This window comes from Lonchura striata, chromosome Z, assembly GCF_046129695.1.
Source record: "Lonchura striata isolate bLonStr1 chromosome Z, bLonStr1.mat, whole genome shotgun sequence".
Taxonomy (NCBI): domain Eukaryota; kingdom Metazoa; phylum Chordata; class Aves; order Passeriformes; family Estrildidae; genus Lonchura; species Lonchura striata.
In genome coordinates, this window is record NC_134642.1 from 28,592,113 (window position 1) to 28,608,949 (window position 16,837).

The window sequence follows — 16,837 nt, forward strand, 5'->3', positions numbered from 1 at the left end:
AGGAAGGTCAGCTCAGCAACTGTGCTGACAATCATTTCTGACTGAGTCTAGCTCAGAAGGAGGGGGCCATGGCCCACTGACTCAAAGGAAGAGGAAAACTGAGCATGGGACTAATCAGCATTGGAAACAAGTGGATCATTTAACCAAGAGACTAGGAGAACTGCGTACTAAATGAGCATTGATTCCTTTATTTGCTAAAGTGTACAAATGGGGAGAAGTTTTGAGTGACCTTGAACTGCCACTACTGAGAAGACCAGAAGACCAGTGGGATGATGTCTGGAACCATGGTTGGTGATACCTTTTTACTTTTGTCTCTCTCACTCTTTTTCACCCCCCTCCTCTCTTCTATTTCTTTCTATCTTTCTCTACCTCCCATTTACTGTTAAATTAAATTCATACTATTGCCTTGAGTATATGGTCTCACTTGCACCTTAATTTGGGTAGAGGCATCTCTCCAATAATCAGATCTTAAGAAATGTAACTAAAATAATGTAGGAATACATTAAGCATATTTTAATAAGAAAAAGGTCTGAAAGCATCTTTCTTCCTTAGCTATCAAAAATTCAGAAAATTTGTACAATGTTTTATTCTTGAAAGTAACATCTAAAGATTAAAGTGTCTGGAGAAACTGTAGGTGACATGATGAAAATGAAAAATACACATTGTGCTTGTGCATCATCATTTCATTTACCAAAATAATGAGATCTGCAATTTTAAAAGCCATTTTAAGGATCTGGACAGCTAAGAATCTTCTTAGGTATATTAGAAAGCAAGTATTCAATATTAAGAAATCCATATTCTCAGCTTTAGAGATGCATTTTATAAGAGCAAGTTTTCAGAAGGTCTCAATAGCAGTTTAAGTCTTAAAGCAAAACAGCCTGCAGAAGAAAGAATATATGCATACCATACTGAAAAGACTCATACTTCCCAGACCCATTATGTTTTCAAGCTGGTTCTCACATATAATTGAGAGAGACACCCTCTAAGTATCTCTCTAAAATCTTGAATTCACAGTGACAAACATACCCAAAGCAGGAATAATTGCTTGAGTGCCTACCATTTCTCTGATTAGTTAGTAAGTTTGCTCTTGCTTACCACACAGTTTTTTTTGCAGAAAAATTGTGATGGGAATTTTCTTTTAAAGGCATATTAATCATTAGTCATTGTACTAAGTTTGAGAGCAAACCAAAATTGGGTTAGTAATTTTATGACTCTTTTCTTCCCAGCCTTCCACCAAAAATTGTGACTGTCTGTCACCTTTATTCTGTTCTGCTTTAGATGGTTTAAAGAAGGGAACCATTACTGTACAATTGATAAGAATAAATAGTAGTAAACAACTCTTTACTCATAGAAAAATAGTTTCTTATAATATCTTACAACAAATAATAAAGGCATTTAAAAAATTCGTAACTGTAAAGTCAACTCAAAATGCCATTAGTTTAAAGTTAGAAAGTTTTGACATGGTAGGGTTTCTCATTTAGAAGATTCGAATTTTTAGTTTTTCTTTAATCCCACTGATTAAATTTCAGTGTATTTTTTTGCACTTCAGATTATTATTACATCACAAAACAATAAGAAGGCCAATGAAAACCCATCATGTTTTGATTTTGCATAGAAAGAAAATGTGATACAATGGAATTAGAAAAAAACTACATGTAGGAAGGGGGTCATAAATCTTTGCTTGCATAATACCTGACTGTAGACAATTCCACATTAAACCAGTATTAAAAAACAGTATTAAAAAAAATCAGAATTATTTCTAAAAGCAAGTCAAACTTTTCCAAAAAAGTAGCATAATTAATTTTAAACACTTACTTGCTTCTGTAGACATTGCTCTATCATTCTGTGTTTTCTCCTCAGGCTTTTTGACCTGTTTCTTTCTCTCTTACTCAGCTTTCGGTTGAAGGAAATGCTCATAGGCTGCACAAGACCATGAGATGTGATGTACTGTTTATCTTCTACAGCCCTTGTAGGTGAGGAAAGATTCATCACAAATGGTGACCCATCAGCAATGACACTCCCAGAAGACTGTCCAGTAACTTCAAAATCACATTCACTTTCAGTATCTCTGTGTAGTAATGTGATAATGGAAGTAACCTGAAATTTGTTTTGTAGTATGTCAGCCCTGGAACTATGCAGATCCTGAAAAGAACTACCATCTTTCCTACTGGACTCTAATTGCAAGCTCCCTTGTAGGTAAGCAGATGGATTTTCATTTTGGCCATGGTAAAGTGTTCCCATGCTGCGAGTTTCATATAACACAGGTGACAAAACAAGTCTTTCTCTGATATTTAAATCCAAGCTACATGATCTTCTGTGTAAAGGTTTTACTGTGTATGTATCTTTTACAGGATAGGAAGAAAGGAGATTTTTTTTTTTATTTAATGCCTTTAAGGGAAGTTTTTTACTTTCTATCTCATATCTGGGAGCTGTTAGTTCTAGACAAAGTGCTTCTGTTAATCTTCCAGCACTATTATTACTTCCAGCTGTGTAAGAAAGCCCTTGATTTATGATTTCCAAAGTTGCAGTTACCACTTCATGGCAGGTATCCTTGTTAAAACCAGACTGAATTTTGAGAAGCAAATTTTTCTCTGGTGATTTTGGCAATTTAACTGGATTCTCAGTCCAAATTTTGAAGAAATGTATATTTACTAACTGTCCACAGGAACATTCTTTGTTGCAAACAAAGTTACAGCCCCCTAAGCAGGCCTCACAGAATGGACAGTGCAGTTTTCCAATTGTCCACTGTGCCTATTGACAAAGAGAAAAAAATAAAACACACAATATGTTCACTGTAAATAAACGAGCAAGAAATAATTACTGAATATATATTTTCTTTACTTTTTATTTTCTTTTATTTATATAATTACTGAAAAAATATTTTCTTACTTAGTAAGAGGATTTTCTTCTTGTTTTTCAAATAGAATAAAAGACACTTCACAGCAGAAAGCAAATCCACCATAAATAATGTTCTGGTCAAAGCTTGGCTTGCTACAGGGACAACTAACTCTAAGAAAAGACACATTGTAAAATCTACAAGCTTTGAAATATGTTTAAAATTTGTCCACAGTTAGAATAATACTACAATACTAATGAAAACATTAGCTATTTAAAGCAGTAAAATAAATTTCCTATGTTAATCTGGAATTGGCAAGCACAGCTTCTCAGCTGAGTGCTGATACATTTCTTGCTACATTCCTTACATTTACTAAGTACGGTGGAAGAAGATTTCTTATGGAAAGAATATAGCTTTTCACTTTGATTACCCCACAAAAGCTTAAAATGGTATTTGTATTTTGTGTATGTAGCATTACAACATAATCTCTGTGCAGAAACTATGACAAATCCTTAATACTCTATATATAAGGAAACAAGTTATTTTCATTTTTCAAATGGAAATACATATCAAAGAGCTATAAACACCTACACATTAATACAACTATTAGTCCTCCTATATATTTAGACAACTGTTAGTATTATCAGCAGTCACATTCATCTGTCAGCAGTACTGTTGAGGACTACAGTTATGCAACTGTTTGCAGGATCAAAGCCCAGATGGGAAAAACCATTATCAACTCCAGTCACAATTCACTCACTTCAGTGTCTAAAGAACCATGAATACAGAAGCTGCCCAACATTTCTAGTTTAAGCATTGCTTTCATTTCAAGGTGATTTGGAAAGCTATGTCCATAACTGATGCTTGTCCTACTGAAAGCTACAGAAAACATCAGAAAGACCAGTTTAGCAGTTTCAGAAAAAAAAACTCCAGCAACTTGTGTGGAAAGAAAGGTTATTTTTCACACATAATGTTAGAAGTCCTGGAGACACTTACTTGAGAAACCTACTCTTGGCTTGTGGGTTAAAACCTCAAAATTACACAAAATATCAAAGATGTGTCTTTCATTGCACCTATGAGAATCCATTTAAATCTGGACTTTTTTTTTTAACTTGGAGAAAAAAAGAATAGCTTACTTATAATCACAGGCTATAAAATTCTTGAGAATTCTGTAAACATGCACAATCGCTTTCATTTTGTAAGGCTGACCAATGTGTACACATGCCATTCCCAAAGAAGAATTAAGCTTGTTCAGAGATTCACTCTTAAGTTTCCCACACTCCATTTCCCAGATGCCAGGGGCTAGACACTAAAATTAAGAGGAAAGCAATTTCTAGTGACTTTATTGAGCCTCTCTGGCATGGAATAGCATCCTGAATCTTCAAATGGAGAGGCAGAGTGATTAATGAAATTTAAGAAGGCTAGAAGTCTAGAAAAAATGGACATGCAATATGGAGGAAAAAGGACATCTCTCTGTGTCCCATGTACACAGAGACTGGGAGATGAGGGATGATACCAAGGAGCCTGGGACTGATTTAGCATGAGTTTGGCAATGGAGTGTGGAAGCACTGACTCAGTAGAAGAAGTAACAGCCTACTAGTGGAGGAGGTGGTAGGGGGAAGAAGATCAGCAAGATCTGAAAGGGAGCTGAGGGTACGCAGATTAAGTGATGGACTGCATAAAGAGGAAAAAATGGAAATTGTTAGAAAAATAAACCAAAACAACTGGGTAACAGAAAATCCAAGTCAATAAAGGTCACTAGCAGCACTAGCTACATATTTGTAATTATCGAAGATTAACTATACTAATATGTACATGAAATCCAAGGAGATTGGTTAAGAACAGGGACAGATGGCAAAAAAGAACCGCCTGGGAAGCAGTGGGTTTTTACAGCCTGCAAATAGACTTTGCGCTTATGCAAAATGATTTAGCCTTTGATTCAGGAGTCATACACATGATCAGAGAATAACACATGAGAAAATAACACATGATCACAAAATTATTCAGAGCTCAGGAGGATCTGGAGATAAGTCAGAATTGTTTAACACATTGCAACCCCCTACATTTATCCATAGAAACACAGGATCTTGCCAGAGGAGACAAAGTGAATGAGGCAAGAGTTCTGAGGTTATTAAGTGACACAATGAACACAAAAATGTCAAAGTTGTACACAGAGAATTGCATTGTCTGCCTTTTTCACCAGAGAAGAATTGCTCCTCTGCAGCCTTAAGCAAATGTGTCAAGCAGTCTATGGGTTTTGTATTTCCTCACTCCCCAGTTTGACCCTCCAAATTTTCAAATGCAAAAGCTAAAGGTGCAAAAGAATTAACTTAAAAGCTAAAAGTGAAAAGAATTTATTACTATCAATATGAATCAAATTATACTGAAATAATTTAAGAGGCAAAAAACCTGTAAAAAAGTGCCTTCTTATTATTGAAGATTCATGGTTAGGCGATATTGTAAAGTGACTCATACTATAACTCATAACTCATGAGCTGGAATTTTCAAACACACCTACACAATTAGTGTTTCTGAACATAAGTGTTCTGTTATATTCACTGAATTAGAAGAGATCACTAATTTTAAAAAGTTTAATTAATGTTTAACAAAAATTGTTAATTAACATTGTTAATTAACATTAACAAAAAACACAGAGAGCAATACAAAGAAGGAAGATGAAGGTTTTTTAAATTTCTGAATGCTTAGTTCTACAGTCATTCATAACGACTTTTTTTTTCTCATCATTTTCAGTATGGGTTTGCTTAGGGCAGAAATTACTTAAACTATAGCAAAATTTTACAATGAAGTCTAAGAAGAAGTCTAAGGAATGTAAATATAATTTGCTTATCAAAATCAAAGATTCATAAAAGAAAAACTGTGTGGCAAAAAACACTGCTTCTGCTTATTAGTATCTATGCCACAACATTAAGTTCTAGATCTAAACCAACTTAGAAAAAATAAGCAACTGTAGCAGTCAGTACAATAGGAAATTTATGAGATGGTTTGGAAATTACAAATGGGCAGTTAAAACTCAAAAGCAGTGACACTGGCTTGTCACCAGACCTTTGAGTTTGCAGGAAGGTATCTACTTTATATTCATATGATATAAGAACACATTAAGTATAAAAGACTTATGTATAAAATATATCATATTCCAGAAACTGATCTCTTAACAAATTTGCAGTCCATTTTTATTTGGAAATATGCTTCCTTATATTAATTCCTAATATTAAGCCTTGTCAAATATACAGAGATATCCATGACAGTTATCTGGACAAGCATAAACACATTCATCTGTTATAGAGCAAGAAACAGAATTTAACACTAGTAGCACTTATGCATATATTAAAAACAAAAAAAAAAAAACAAACAACATTTAAGAGAGGAAAAAAAAATCTGTAAATGGTAACAACACAAGTTCCTGATAAGAATTCTCTCAGTCGTAAGTCCTCTGCAACCTTGCCAGAAAAGTGTCCTTGAAATTCGTCCCCCTTAATTATTTTACATGCTGAATAATGGAGATCTAAGGGAAAAAAAAAAAATCTACCTTTTCAACGACACATTTCACCCACTCTGGAATGGCTTCTAAGCTCACATGCCATACATTGCAAAAATTCTGAGCGGCAGCTGAAGGTTGTGATATCTGTTAATAAAAGAATTGCATTGATACTCAAAATTTATGCAGAATTTTTTTCTTTGAATATAGCCAGAAGTCAGCTCCCTAAAACCAGTAAACATTAACAAATAATAAATCTCAATGTTATGTACATCTTTAAGCTAAAAATCAGGTAGATATTGTCAGTAATTCTCTATGTCTGAATCTAAGAATACTGGGCAAACTCCTGTGGAAATGTAGGCGTCTGGAAGTAGTTTTATTTCATTTAAAAGAACAGAAAGTATGCAGTTGCGGCCTTCCAAAAATATCTGAAATTGATTTTAGTATCGCTGTCAGCTGGCATAATTTTTCAGTAAAGACAAGAAGTTATCGCTTACATGAAGACTGTGATCAGCAATGCACAAATGCAATGAGCAGAATTAATTTTCTCATTCTTTTTAGAATAACTAACAGAGTAACCAGGTAATCCTAGCAACTTTAGAGTTTTTACAGCAACAATGTGATTAAGTGAAGAGAAAAAAAATCTAAAAACCTGTAGCATTGCACTAATTGATACTAAAATAAAAGCAATTATCAAACTAAATTAGTGTTACAGGGATGGCTAAAATTATAAGGAAACTCTGGTGAGAAAGTCCTAAAATCAGTTGTTAAAATTAATGAATAAGGAAAGTTGTGGGTACCCATGATATTAAAGTCATTGAAATAAAAATTTCATTCTGATAAAAATTAGAAGTGATGCTATAGACAGAAGATAGAAGCTTTTAAAAATTCTCCAAGTATTGACAGAAGATAGAAAAATCCACTTATCAGGTCTATGGTGGCTTTTTGTCCTATCTGTGAAGACCACCTGCATTTTAATATGGATATAATTATTAGTGTTTATACTGTGTTTGTAACTTCAACATTTGTTCCACATTTTTTTCATTCGTTATTCAGCTATCTTTGTCTGAAGGTCTAAAATTCATCTGTGAAAACATACTGAAAACATTAGTCTTCTCATCATAGTACTGTTTTTCCCACCCAACCTCTTTAGATACAGTGCTAAATTACACTTTTTAATTTGCTACCTACATAAATGGAGAAGGTTCTTCAGTTGTGTGCAACTGAAAGATCCACCATAGGGAACTTGGACAAAGACACCTCTTTCTTTTCACTAAATTTTTTTCCATGGAAGGAGATGGAGTTTCCACATTCCCTTGAAATTACTTCAAACCACGCACAAAAGAACAATCAAATATAAAGTGTGAAAATTATTCCAGAACTTCAAGCTCTGTAAGCAGAGTGATTAAAATGAGATCTATTGATAATGCTATCATGATCTTAAAAATTAACTTTGTTTCTGTATCTATTGGCTGTATCCCTCTCTAGTGTACAAAAGAATGTTACTGCATTACTAACACATTTATAAAAAACATCACCACCTTCTCTTTTATATTATTTTTAATTTTGATTCAAGAGGCTGTAAATCTTTTTGGCACATTTGGAAAGACCCTAGCTCTTTATTATGAGTAGATGCCATTACAAAACAGTAGGAAATATTCTGTCATGGTTTTATTCAGTGTAATTACCCTTCTATTTATTTTAATAAACACAATATAAATTACTGAGCAGGGAATAATCCTGCTCAGGGCAGACTAAATTTCTGAGCTATTTTTGTGCACAGACTATGGCCCATATTTAAAAAGTTAAGGGCAAAATTTTCTGATGTAGGGACATTTTACATACAGTTTATCACAGTGGAAATTAGAACCAGTTTTTAAAATACACTTTATACACAAGAAATTGTCCATTAGAAGATATTAAAACAAAAAAAGGACTGCTTTAAAACCATCAAAACTAAGCCCCATTTTTATATTAGAAATGGTAGTGCTCTATACAGGCTACTAGTCAAGTGTCCGTGAACACCAGCCTGCGTGTGGCAGAACATGAAGGTGATCACTGCCTACCTGATTTCACTAAAATTACTTCCTACACAACTCTCTACAGAACTGTCTCTACTTTGATTTACCTCCCCAAGAGATGAGTTACAAAGTGAGGCTAAGTCTAATATTTCTCCTTCATTTAAAATAAGCAGCACCAGAAGAACTTACAAACTCCCTTAGAAGAAGCAATACTTACTTTGGATGTTTTCTTCCCATTACATTTTGCAAGAAAAACAGAATTTGCTACATATTTCCTACATTTCCAGCAACAGAGAACACCAGCCTCTTGGCTGTTCATTATGCCAGCTTGGGATTTTGCAGCTTTGTATGTTGACCTGTAAAGACCACAAAGCACACAATTTGGTCACCTTCTGAAACACCATTTTTCTCTTGAGACCTTGAAGTCCATAAATATTCTCAACACTGTAGAGGAGACTAATACTTTACTTACAAATACACTCTGATCTTGTATAGCGTGCCATCTAGATGTTTTAACTAGTAACATGAAACAGATGGTTTTATTTCCAGGTTGCAAAAAGAACTAGAAAGCAAAAACAACAAAACAACTAAAATGAAAATAAAAGAAAACTGACCAATCAACCAAACAAAAAGCTTGTCCAATATTTGGACAAAAGATAAGAGAACTCCAGTGTTTCTGGAAAATGGCCATAGCAATAAGTCACTGCTACTCTAAGCAGTAAATGAACATACACACATAAAATGCCACATAACAATAATGAATGCTAACATAAAACCACAGATGACAGATTCTTTTCTCAACATGCCCCTGGAGGCTAGCTCCCTTAAATTAGTTTGTGTGCAAGGATGAGCACTACTGATGCAACCATTTTCCAAGAACCTCTGTATTAACCTCTTTGTGAAACAGGACTTACATTAAGACACCAGAAGGACAAAACAAATACTCTATTTTTTGTGTCTTGCAGCATCATAATTGTCTCTCTAGTCTTCTCTACCTCATTCCAAAGTCTTCCTTTTTTGACATGTTTTTTTCCAAAAGTCCTCCAACTTTTGTGTCAGAATACTTGTTTTTACCCCCTTGTGCTAGTTACATGAAAAAAAATATTTTTCATCTACATGGCAACTCAAGCTCTATACTAGAGTTAGGCCTACTCAGAGTGCTAAAGTGCACAGCACTCATTGATGGGCATGCCGGACTATAAAATTAAAAATCAGTGTAAAAAGTTTCAGAGTCCAAACATCTAATTTTGCAACAATTTTAACATTTAATTTTTTTTTAGTTTTCACTAAAGCAACTTTGAAGTCTTCACTAAAGGTTGTCTGAAGAGCAGTTTGCCTTGTTGAAACATACAGACTTTTGCACTTTCCCAATTTCGACCTTTCCCTTTTCTGCCTTGCTTTCTGATGCAATCAAAGACAATGAAACAGACAGAGAAGTTACTTAGTATCTTTTATTTACATCTGAGGTCTTAATTAATTGCATTTTTTACTTTTCTACAAAACTAAAGATCTGAAATATAGTTTGAGAAGGACAAGCAGAAACATAGGTACATACAGCAGAATCTGAGCTCAAGTATACATGCAGTTTTTAACAATCAGATCCACTCTCAGTTTAAAAAGTGAAATTAAGGCAAACATTAAATATTTCCTTGCAATATCACAATTAAAATGTATTTTTATTAAGCGTTCATTAACAAATCTTAAGACAGACAAGCAAAAGATCATGCAAGAGACACATAAAAGCTAAGAACTTATACTAGTAACCTGTCTTGTTCCTGATAAAAACTGAATAATTCAAATGCTTTGACTTAAGCAGAACTTCAGTTTTTACTGAACTAAAACTTAGTTTTTACTATCCTACCTAAATCAGTGCTGCTACTTTCTGTATCACACACATTTCAAAAGTGGAACATATAATGAACCTGTCTATGAATGATTTTTTTAAAAAGTAATTTATTCTTTGATAATTTTCAGAAGTACTTTGTATCCCTTTGCTGTTATAACACTAGGCACCACTGGGTATTGAGAGAATAATTATCAGTTATGACTTTCAAACACTTTAAAGCTGTCCTAATTAATCTATTCTTCACAAATTCTATTCACACACTTCTAGAATGAATTTAATTTTACAACAGCTCAGTGTGATCCTCCAGTCTAAGATCAACCAGGATGGACTGAAAGATATTTTGCATGCAGCTAGCTCAGACATTCTCTTTAGGTACAGCCATATCCTCATCTACTCAAATACCTTCTTGATATGATGTGATACGTCCCTTGCAACACTTTTTATGCTGTATTTTTTTAATCCAAATTATATATTTAAGTCTCTCTACACATTCTTTTCCCCTTAGATAAGAGGATATCCTGCTATCTTTTGAACAGCTGCTTCATTTGAAGCTGATGATTGGAGCAGGACAAAAACCACTTGGTGATAGACCTCTCAACAATCAGATAAAAGACTGATCACTGGCATTTAAACTGATGTAAACATCCTCCTCATCTATATAATATCTTCCAAGCTTTACTGCAAAATAAAAGGTCTTTTATTTATTTATTTTGTTTAGTTAGTTATACCCTTTGAGAGGTTCTTCTTAGTTCAGCATATATCTTTTATTTAAAATTGCACTTACATAAGAGAAATGAATGCTTAGTATATGAGTAATGACACACATAGCATAGTTGTTATTTTGTTGTGTTTTATGTAACCAAGACTGATAATAATGGACTACATGCAAAAAATCCAACTCAAGTGCATACTTTTTTTAATACTATGGTACAGTGGGCTGAAGTGTTCTTCTGGCCTAGAAGTATTTAAAAATTAAGTAGGTGTATTAAAAATCTGCATGTATGTGTCTTTTGCAGTCCTCACAAAAGACAGAAGATACTTTACAGATGCATGTTAACACATTGCAGAGGTTTCTACACACAGCATGTTTCTCACTTATCACATGCACTTTTATTTTGTTTTGTACATAAGTTCAAATAAATGCATATGAACACAGGATTTTGAAGGTTATTTTTGTAAGTTTCATTTGCCTTGGTTTGCATGTAAGACTATTAAAATCTTGCTCTCCTTCAGCAAAAAGTGCCTACATAAAGATAAAAAGTTTTCCATTTGGAACTCCAAAAATAGTGTCCAGCCCTGAGTGGGCCTTTTTATCTTAGTACTAGGTCATGTGTGTTGTGGCTGTACTGCTCTCAGGTCAGTTGCTTTGTGTGAGCTCATGCTTGCCTTCCAAGTAGCATGCAGGTGTATCAGTGTTTAAAAGTCTATATTCTTCCATGGCTTTTGTCTGATTACCTTCTAAGTCTTTTCTGTTCTTCAGTCCCAGTAAAACCAGTAGCAGGGTCCTAAGACTTCCTTTCCAGTCTCAGTTCCCTTTCTTGGAAATCATTGGTCTACTCTTCTCTTAGAGACCTTTGATGAACATTTTACAGCCTTCCCAAACTATTTCATTGTCTTCTTATCTCTTGTTACTAACTTTTTCCCTAATACTTAAATTTAATTTTCTTCTGATTTCCCTTATATAGAGAATACAGAGAACAAAATTGCTCCTTTTCTTCCATGCAGAACATTTTACAACTTTAAACAGTTATTAGATATTAGCTCCCCTTCAGTCTAGTCTTTGTGCTAAATAAATCTTTCTCTTTCCCCTCAGAGAGAATGCTTTCTTGATCTCCAACTACCACTGCTATTTTGTGAACTCCTTCAAATAGGTCAGCTATTCTTGCTGAATGCAAGTTCTGGATGCAGAACTCACTGAAGTTTTACCAGCTGAGAAGACTAGACAGATTACATCAATTTTCAAGGGGAAAAAAAATAAGGCCTATTTATATCTAAATGTCTTACAAAGTCTAAATTGTATAATATATTACATTTTGGTCATTCTGTCTTCAAAAAGATTGCTAAAAAACATGAAGTATGACTCCTATTAAAATTTTTTCATATGTTCACACTGAAAAACTAAACACAATTCCCTAAATTTCTGTTGAAATCTGGTCTAGAATTTCAACTAACTTGCCATTCATTCACAAATACATAAAAATGAGAAAATATGTGTAGCAGCACTAGTATTTATCAAAGCTTTTTCTTCCAAAATCACCTATGATCCTTCAGAATATTAGAGCCATGAAAATTACAATAATAATTAGATTGCAGTAAGAAACTAGGGCACTGAAACTTTAGCAGATTGATAGTCTTAAAAAAAATTAGGTGAGTGTCTGCTTTGTGGGAGGATGACAGGGAAAATGAGCTGTCCTAACCAACAAGAGTCCATACCCCAGGTTCCTGTTCCCAGAGGAGGAGGAACTGATACTTTGCCAGACAGAGAGACAGCCATGGAAGACATTAGGGTACACTTTAAAAACGTCCTGCTAGTTTCTGATCTCCAAAGTACTTCTGATTAAAGAAATGCTTAAAAAAAACCTACTTTAACAATGTGTCTCAAAAAATAGCACTTAAGATGGGGAGACAGAAAATTTAAAGAACTGTCTCCAGGCTCCCAAAGAAGGGAAGCAGAAGGATGCATCATCTGCTTCTGTGCATCTCCTCGTCTACAAACTCTTCTACCAGTTCAGCGGTTGTGTGATCAGCTTCTGTATGATGGAAGTTAATGTTAGAGGGTGGCCAGTGTGATCCTTTTGTACCAAGACTAACCCATATAATAAACAGAAGTTAAAAAAAAACAAATGTTACTTGCAACATATTTTTTGACTTGCTAGCATGTTGCATGCTTCCTAAGGTCGTCCAGGCGCAGCTAGGATATGGAGCGTGTAAATGGTTTTGACAGGGAACAGATCTGGCGAGTCACTGGAAGACCACTGATCGGTGTGTAATCTCGTTTCTCCAAGAGATCCCAGTGCCAGAGCTGCCTGTTTCACGCTCTTACACATACAGGCATCAGTTGTTGCACGAAGTGAAGCCCGAAACGAGCAGGAGCAGGGTGCCGCTGTCCCAGCACAGCGCGGGCGGGCGGCTGTGCCCCGGGTGCCGCAGCCGGAGCCGCAGCGCCCGGCACCCCCGAGCCGCCGGGCCCGGCCGGGCGCTGAGGGCTCTGAGGGCTGCGGCGCCCTGGCCACGGAGCAAGGCGCGGGGCCGCCCCTCAGCTCCCCGGGGTGCCCGCCCCGCCGCGCCCCGCGCCCCCGGCCCGGCCCGGCCCCGCCTCGGCCCCGCGGCGGCTGCGGCGCCTCCCGCCGCCCCGGCCCCGCTCAGCTCACCGGGCCGCGCCGTGCGAGGCTGCGACGAGGAGGCGACGGCACTGGAGCGACCGGACGGGCGGGGACGGGCTGCGCAGCAGCAGCAGCTCCCGCGAACGGGAAGAGACGGGAGACAAACGGCGGCGGAAAGCGCTCCGCCAGCGCGGCCGCCGCCCTCGGCAGGCGCACGGCGGCGGCCCGGCCCGCGCAGGGGCCGCTGCGGCCGGCGGAGCGCCCTCGGCGGCGGCGGGGCCGGGCCCTGCCGCGGGCACGACCGCAACGCCCGCGCCAGCCTGCGCCGCGCCGGGCCCGGGGCTGGCGCGTCCTCTCGGCTCCTGACTGGCAGAGATGCAGCGGGGTGGGGTCCGCGCCGGCGGCGAGCTGTGGCCGGGGAGAAGACAGGCGGAGGGAATTAAGGTTCAGGGAATGAACGATAAGTTTTCAATGGGCGTTGGGAAAAGGAGCTGCGTTCCTTCACGCCCGAGGATTCAGCCCAAATTTAGAGATTGTACTCTCATAGAGCGAGGCCAGGGACATGGCAGAGATCAGCAAGCGCCCGCCGGGCATCACCTGCTAGGCTGGGTGTCCTCAGCAGCTCCCTACTGTCCCAATGTACTGCAAGACAAAGGAGGAAGCATTAGATGAAATGGGGCCAGGGAATGAAGAACACTTAGGAATCGGTGTAGGAAGTTTCTGCACATCAGGCGGGGCTCCACGGAAGGAAGGGACAGCACGGCGGCCCAGGGCCGGTGAGCGTGTGTGCCGCGGCTGCCAAGACAAACAAGTGGCGGCTTCCATCCGTGCCGCGTCTGTGGCACCTCAGCGGGGTCTCTTGCGGTGACACTGTGGCTTGACCGGGAGCTGATACGTGCTCTTAGCTGACAATCTGCTGATGATGCTAATGACAGTCTTCAGATACGAGAATGGAGCAATTTTAAAGCAATGTGAGAGTAAGAAAGTCCGGAAGATTGCTGAGAAAAATTAAGTTAAAGTCTGTTCACTTCTTTGCTTGTGGAGGTGATTTGGGAAACTGAAGCCTCCATTTCAGGCTTTCTCCTATATTTATGATATATAATTTCCGCAGTCTTTCTCGTACTGCAATATACAATCCCTGCAGACCAAGGTGAGATTATATTATCTGGTAGCTGTTTTGGATAATGTAGGACTCAGTAAGATCTGGGCTCTCCCCAATAATTAAATTCTGTTTTACTCTGCCATGTGCAGTACAGTAACTACTTGTAGAAGGAACAGACTATTATTTTCAAATAATTTATAGTGTGCGAGAGTATGCTTAAATTTAGACTAAAATTACTATTAGAAAAATAAATATTTAACAGTCAAAGAATTGCAGTTTATAAGGCAAGCTTTAGCAAACTTAATTGATAAAGCTATAGAGCAATACATTAAATAGATGAACAGAAGAAATAAAATACAGATTAAAATAATGATTTTAAGACATTTTAAGCCTCAACTTCTGACATAAAATAATGTTGAAAATATTAGGAGAGAGATACTTTAATTTTTTTCATCTCATTTGCTTCAGTTTAAGTAGGATGTAGGGTTGGACAGCTTGAATTTAATGGAATCCCACAGATAGGGAGAAATAGTAATGAAGGTTTCTCTGAGGTTAAGAGATGAAAAGGACCGTATGGCTCACATCACACCAACAGCAGATGGAAGGAGGAAAAATGAAACTTTGCTGAAAATTTTGCTGCTGGCTACAAGACTATATTCAGAGCCATTCAGTTAACTGTGTGGTTAACTGGATTGATTATGTTATATACAGTGTTTATCTATCACAGAGCAGCTGGACTGTGGAAGACTAGAGAGGATGGATTGTGCTGTAGCTTTAGGACTCATGACAGGCTGATGCAGTAGTTAATTCCAAAGCAGGCTATATATGAAATGCCTTTTGCTGGGATAGCCCCTTAAGTCTGTGGTGGGAGTTCAAGGATCAGTACCAAACTACCACAGTAAGAAACCAGAGGGTGTCTTTGCTGTTCTCAGGCTCTCTGTCTCTTTGCTGTTCTGATCGTGTCTGGGGAAGACTGCATTGAAGGTCTGTGCAGGGGGTCATTGTGCGCTGAAGCACCCTGCAGGGCTCTAGTGGCTGGTGCATACACAGTGGCACATTCTGTTTTCATGTCCATGACAAAGGAGAGTGTATCTAGCTCACAAGTACTTTATGAGAACCTCTAACAAGTGGTCATGTATTCCAATGATGACACCAGGAACATGTCATTTCCATTCCAATTGTGTTGACATAACTCCCTAGGGGGAGGAATGACCTAATTGTCATTCTTATAGAGTTTCTTTCTTTACCAAAATACATTTTCATTACAAGAAGTTACTTTTTCTGCAGCTATTTGGTAATGCACTAATGACTACCCAAGGCATTAACCCAGTCTATAATCCCTCCCCCCCCTTAATTTTTTTTTATATGCAGATTACATATTTGTACAGCATTGTAGCAGGAGAAGCCCAATGAGCAACACTGGCCTCTTTCACCTTTCACTATTGGACTAACTGTTGGATAAACTTTGTTAACACTAGGCACTAAAGTATCCATCAAGCATAAAATTTTTACTGTATAGAGATTTTATTTTTGTGTATTATAATCCTGTTGAGAATACAGCCTGACTTTCTATTCAGAACACTGTGGAAAAGCTTTTCCTATTACAAGGTAAATTGTAAGAAAATGACATTTCATACCCTTTTACTTGAAGATAATGTTTTATATTTGATTTGGAAATCTTGTCATACACCTATAAGAAACATAAAGTCTATACAGAATATCCATCAATTAACAAAACATTTGCTTTGCTTTTTGCTTCTTTTTGAAAAATAATCAAATCCATCGAAATTTGTGTTGATAAGGCTGGATTATAGCTAGGGAAAACATTTTTTAAGTCACATAGGACTATATCTAATAAAGTAATTATTTATATAGTTTTTTAAATTTTTGGTTGCATACTCCCTGGAATGGAATCCAGAGCTATGTTAAATGTAGGGATCCTTTGTGTGCTTCACAATCCTGGTCGTCAAGGAATCCTACTATCTTGAGAGAGGACAAAAGAAAACATAAAAAAACCGTAACTGCAAATATAGTAAGTCACTGAAATTTACTGCTTATCAGCTGTTGAAAGCTACCTCCTAGAAGGGAAACTACTTATACAGAAGAGATTCATCCCACATTTCCCTTACCTGGGAGAACATACTAGTTATCCAGATGAAAATAAAAGCACTGGATTTTTTTCTCCATGGTGGCATGGTTTCAAAGAATTTATG

At 37.2% G+C, this 16,837-nt stretch overlaps 1 protein-coding gene across 2 annotated transcripts in view; it reads right to left on the reverse strand.

The window, feature by feature from the left end:
• The window catches only part of RNF180 (ring finger protein 180), a 67,537-nt gene extending 53,804 nt beyond the window's left edge, over nucleotides 1–13,733 (reverse strand). Inside the window, exons 1-4 of one of the 2 annotated variants that reach the window (XM_021534372.3) lie at nucleotides 13,571–13,733; nucleotides 8,571–8,709; nucleotides 6,384–6,479; nucleotides 1,816–2,751 (exon numbers count right to left, since the gene is read on the reverse strand). In XM_021534372.3, the coding sequence (XP_021390047.1) occupies nucleotides 1,816–2,751; nucleotides 6,384–6,479; nucleotides 8,571–8,672 (1,134 nt within the window). In that variant the 5' untranslated portion in view covers nucleotides 8,673–8,709; nucleotides 13,571–13,733. The remainder of the gene's footprint in view (nucleotides 1–1,815; nucleotides 2,752–6,383; nucleotides 6,480–8,570; nucleotides 8,710–13,570) is intronic. The other variant, XM_021534373.3, reaches the window with a different exon arrangement.
• Between the last annotated feature and the right edge of the window lie 3,104 nt (nucleotides 13,734–16,837).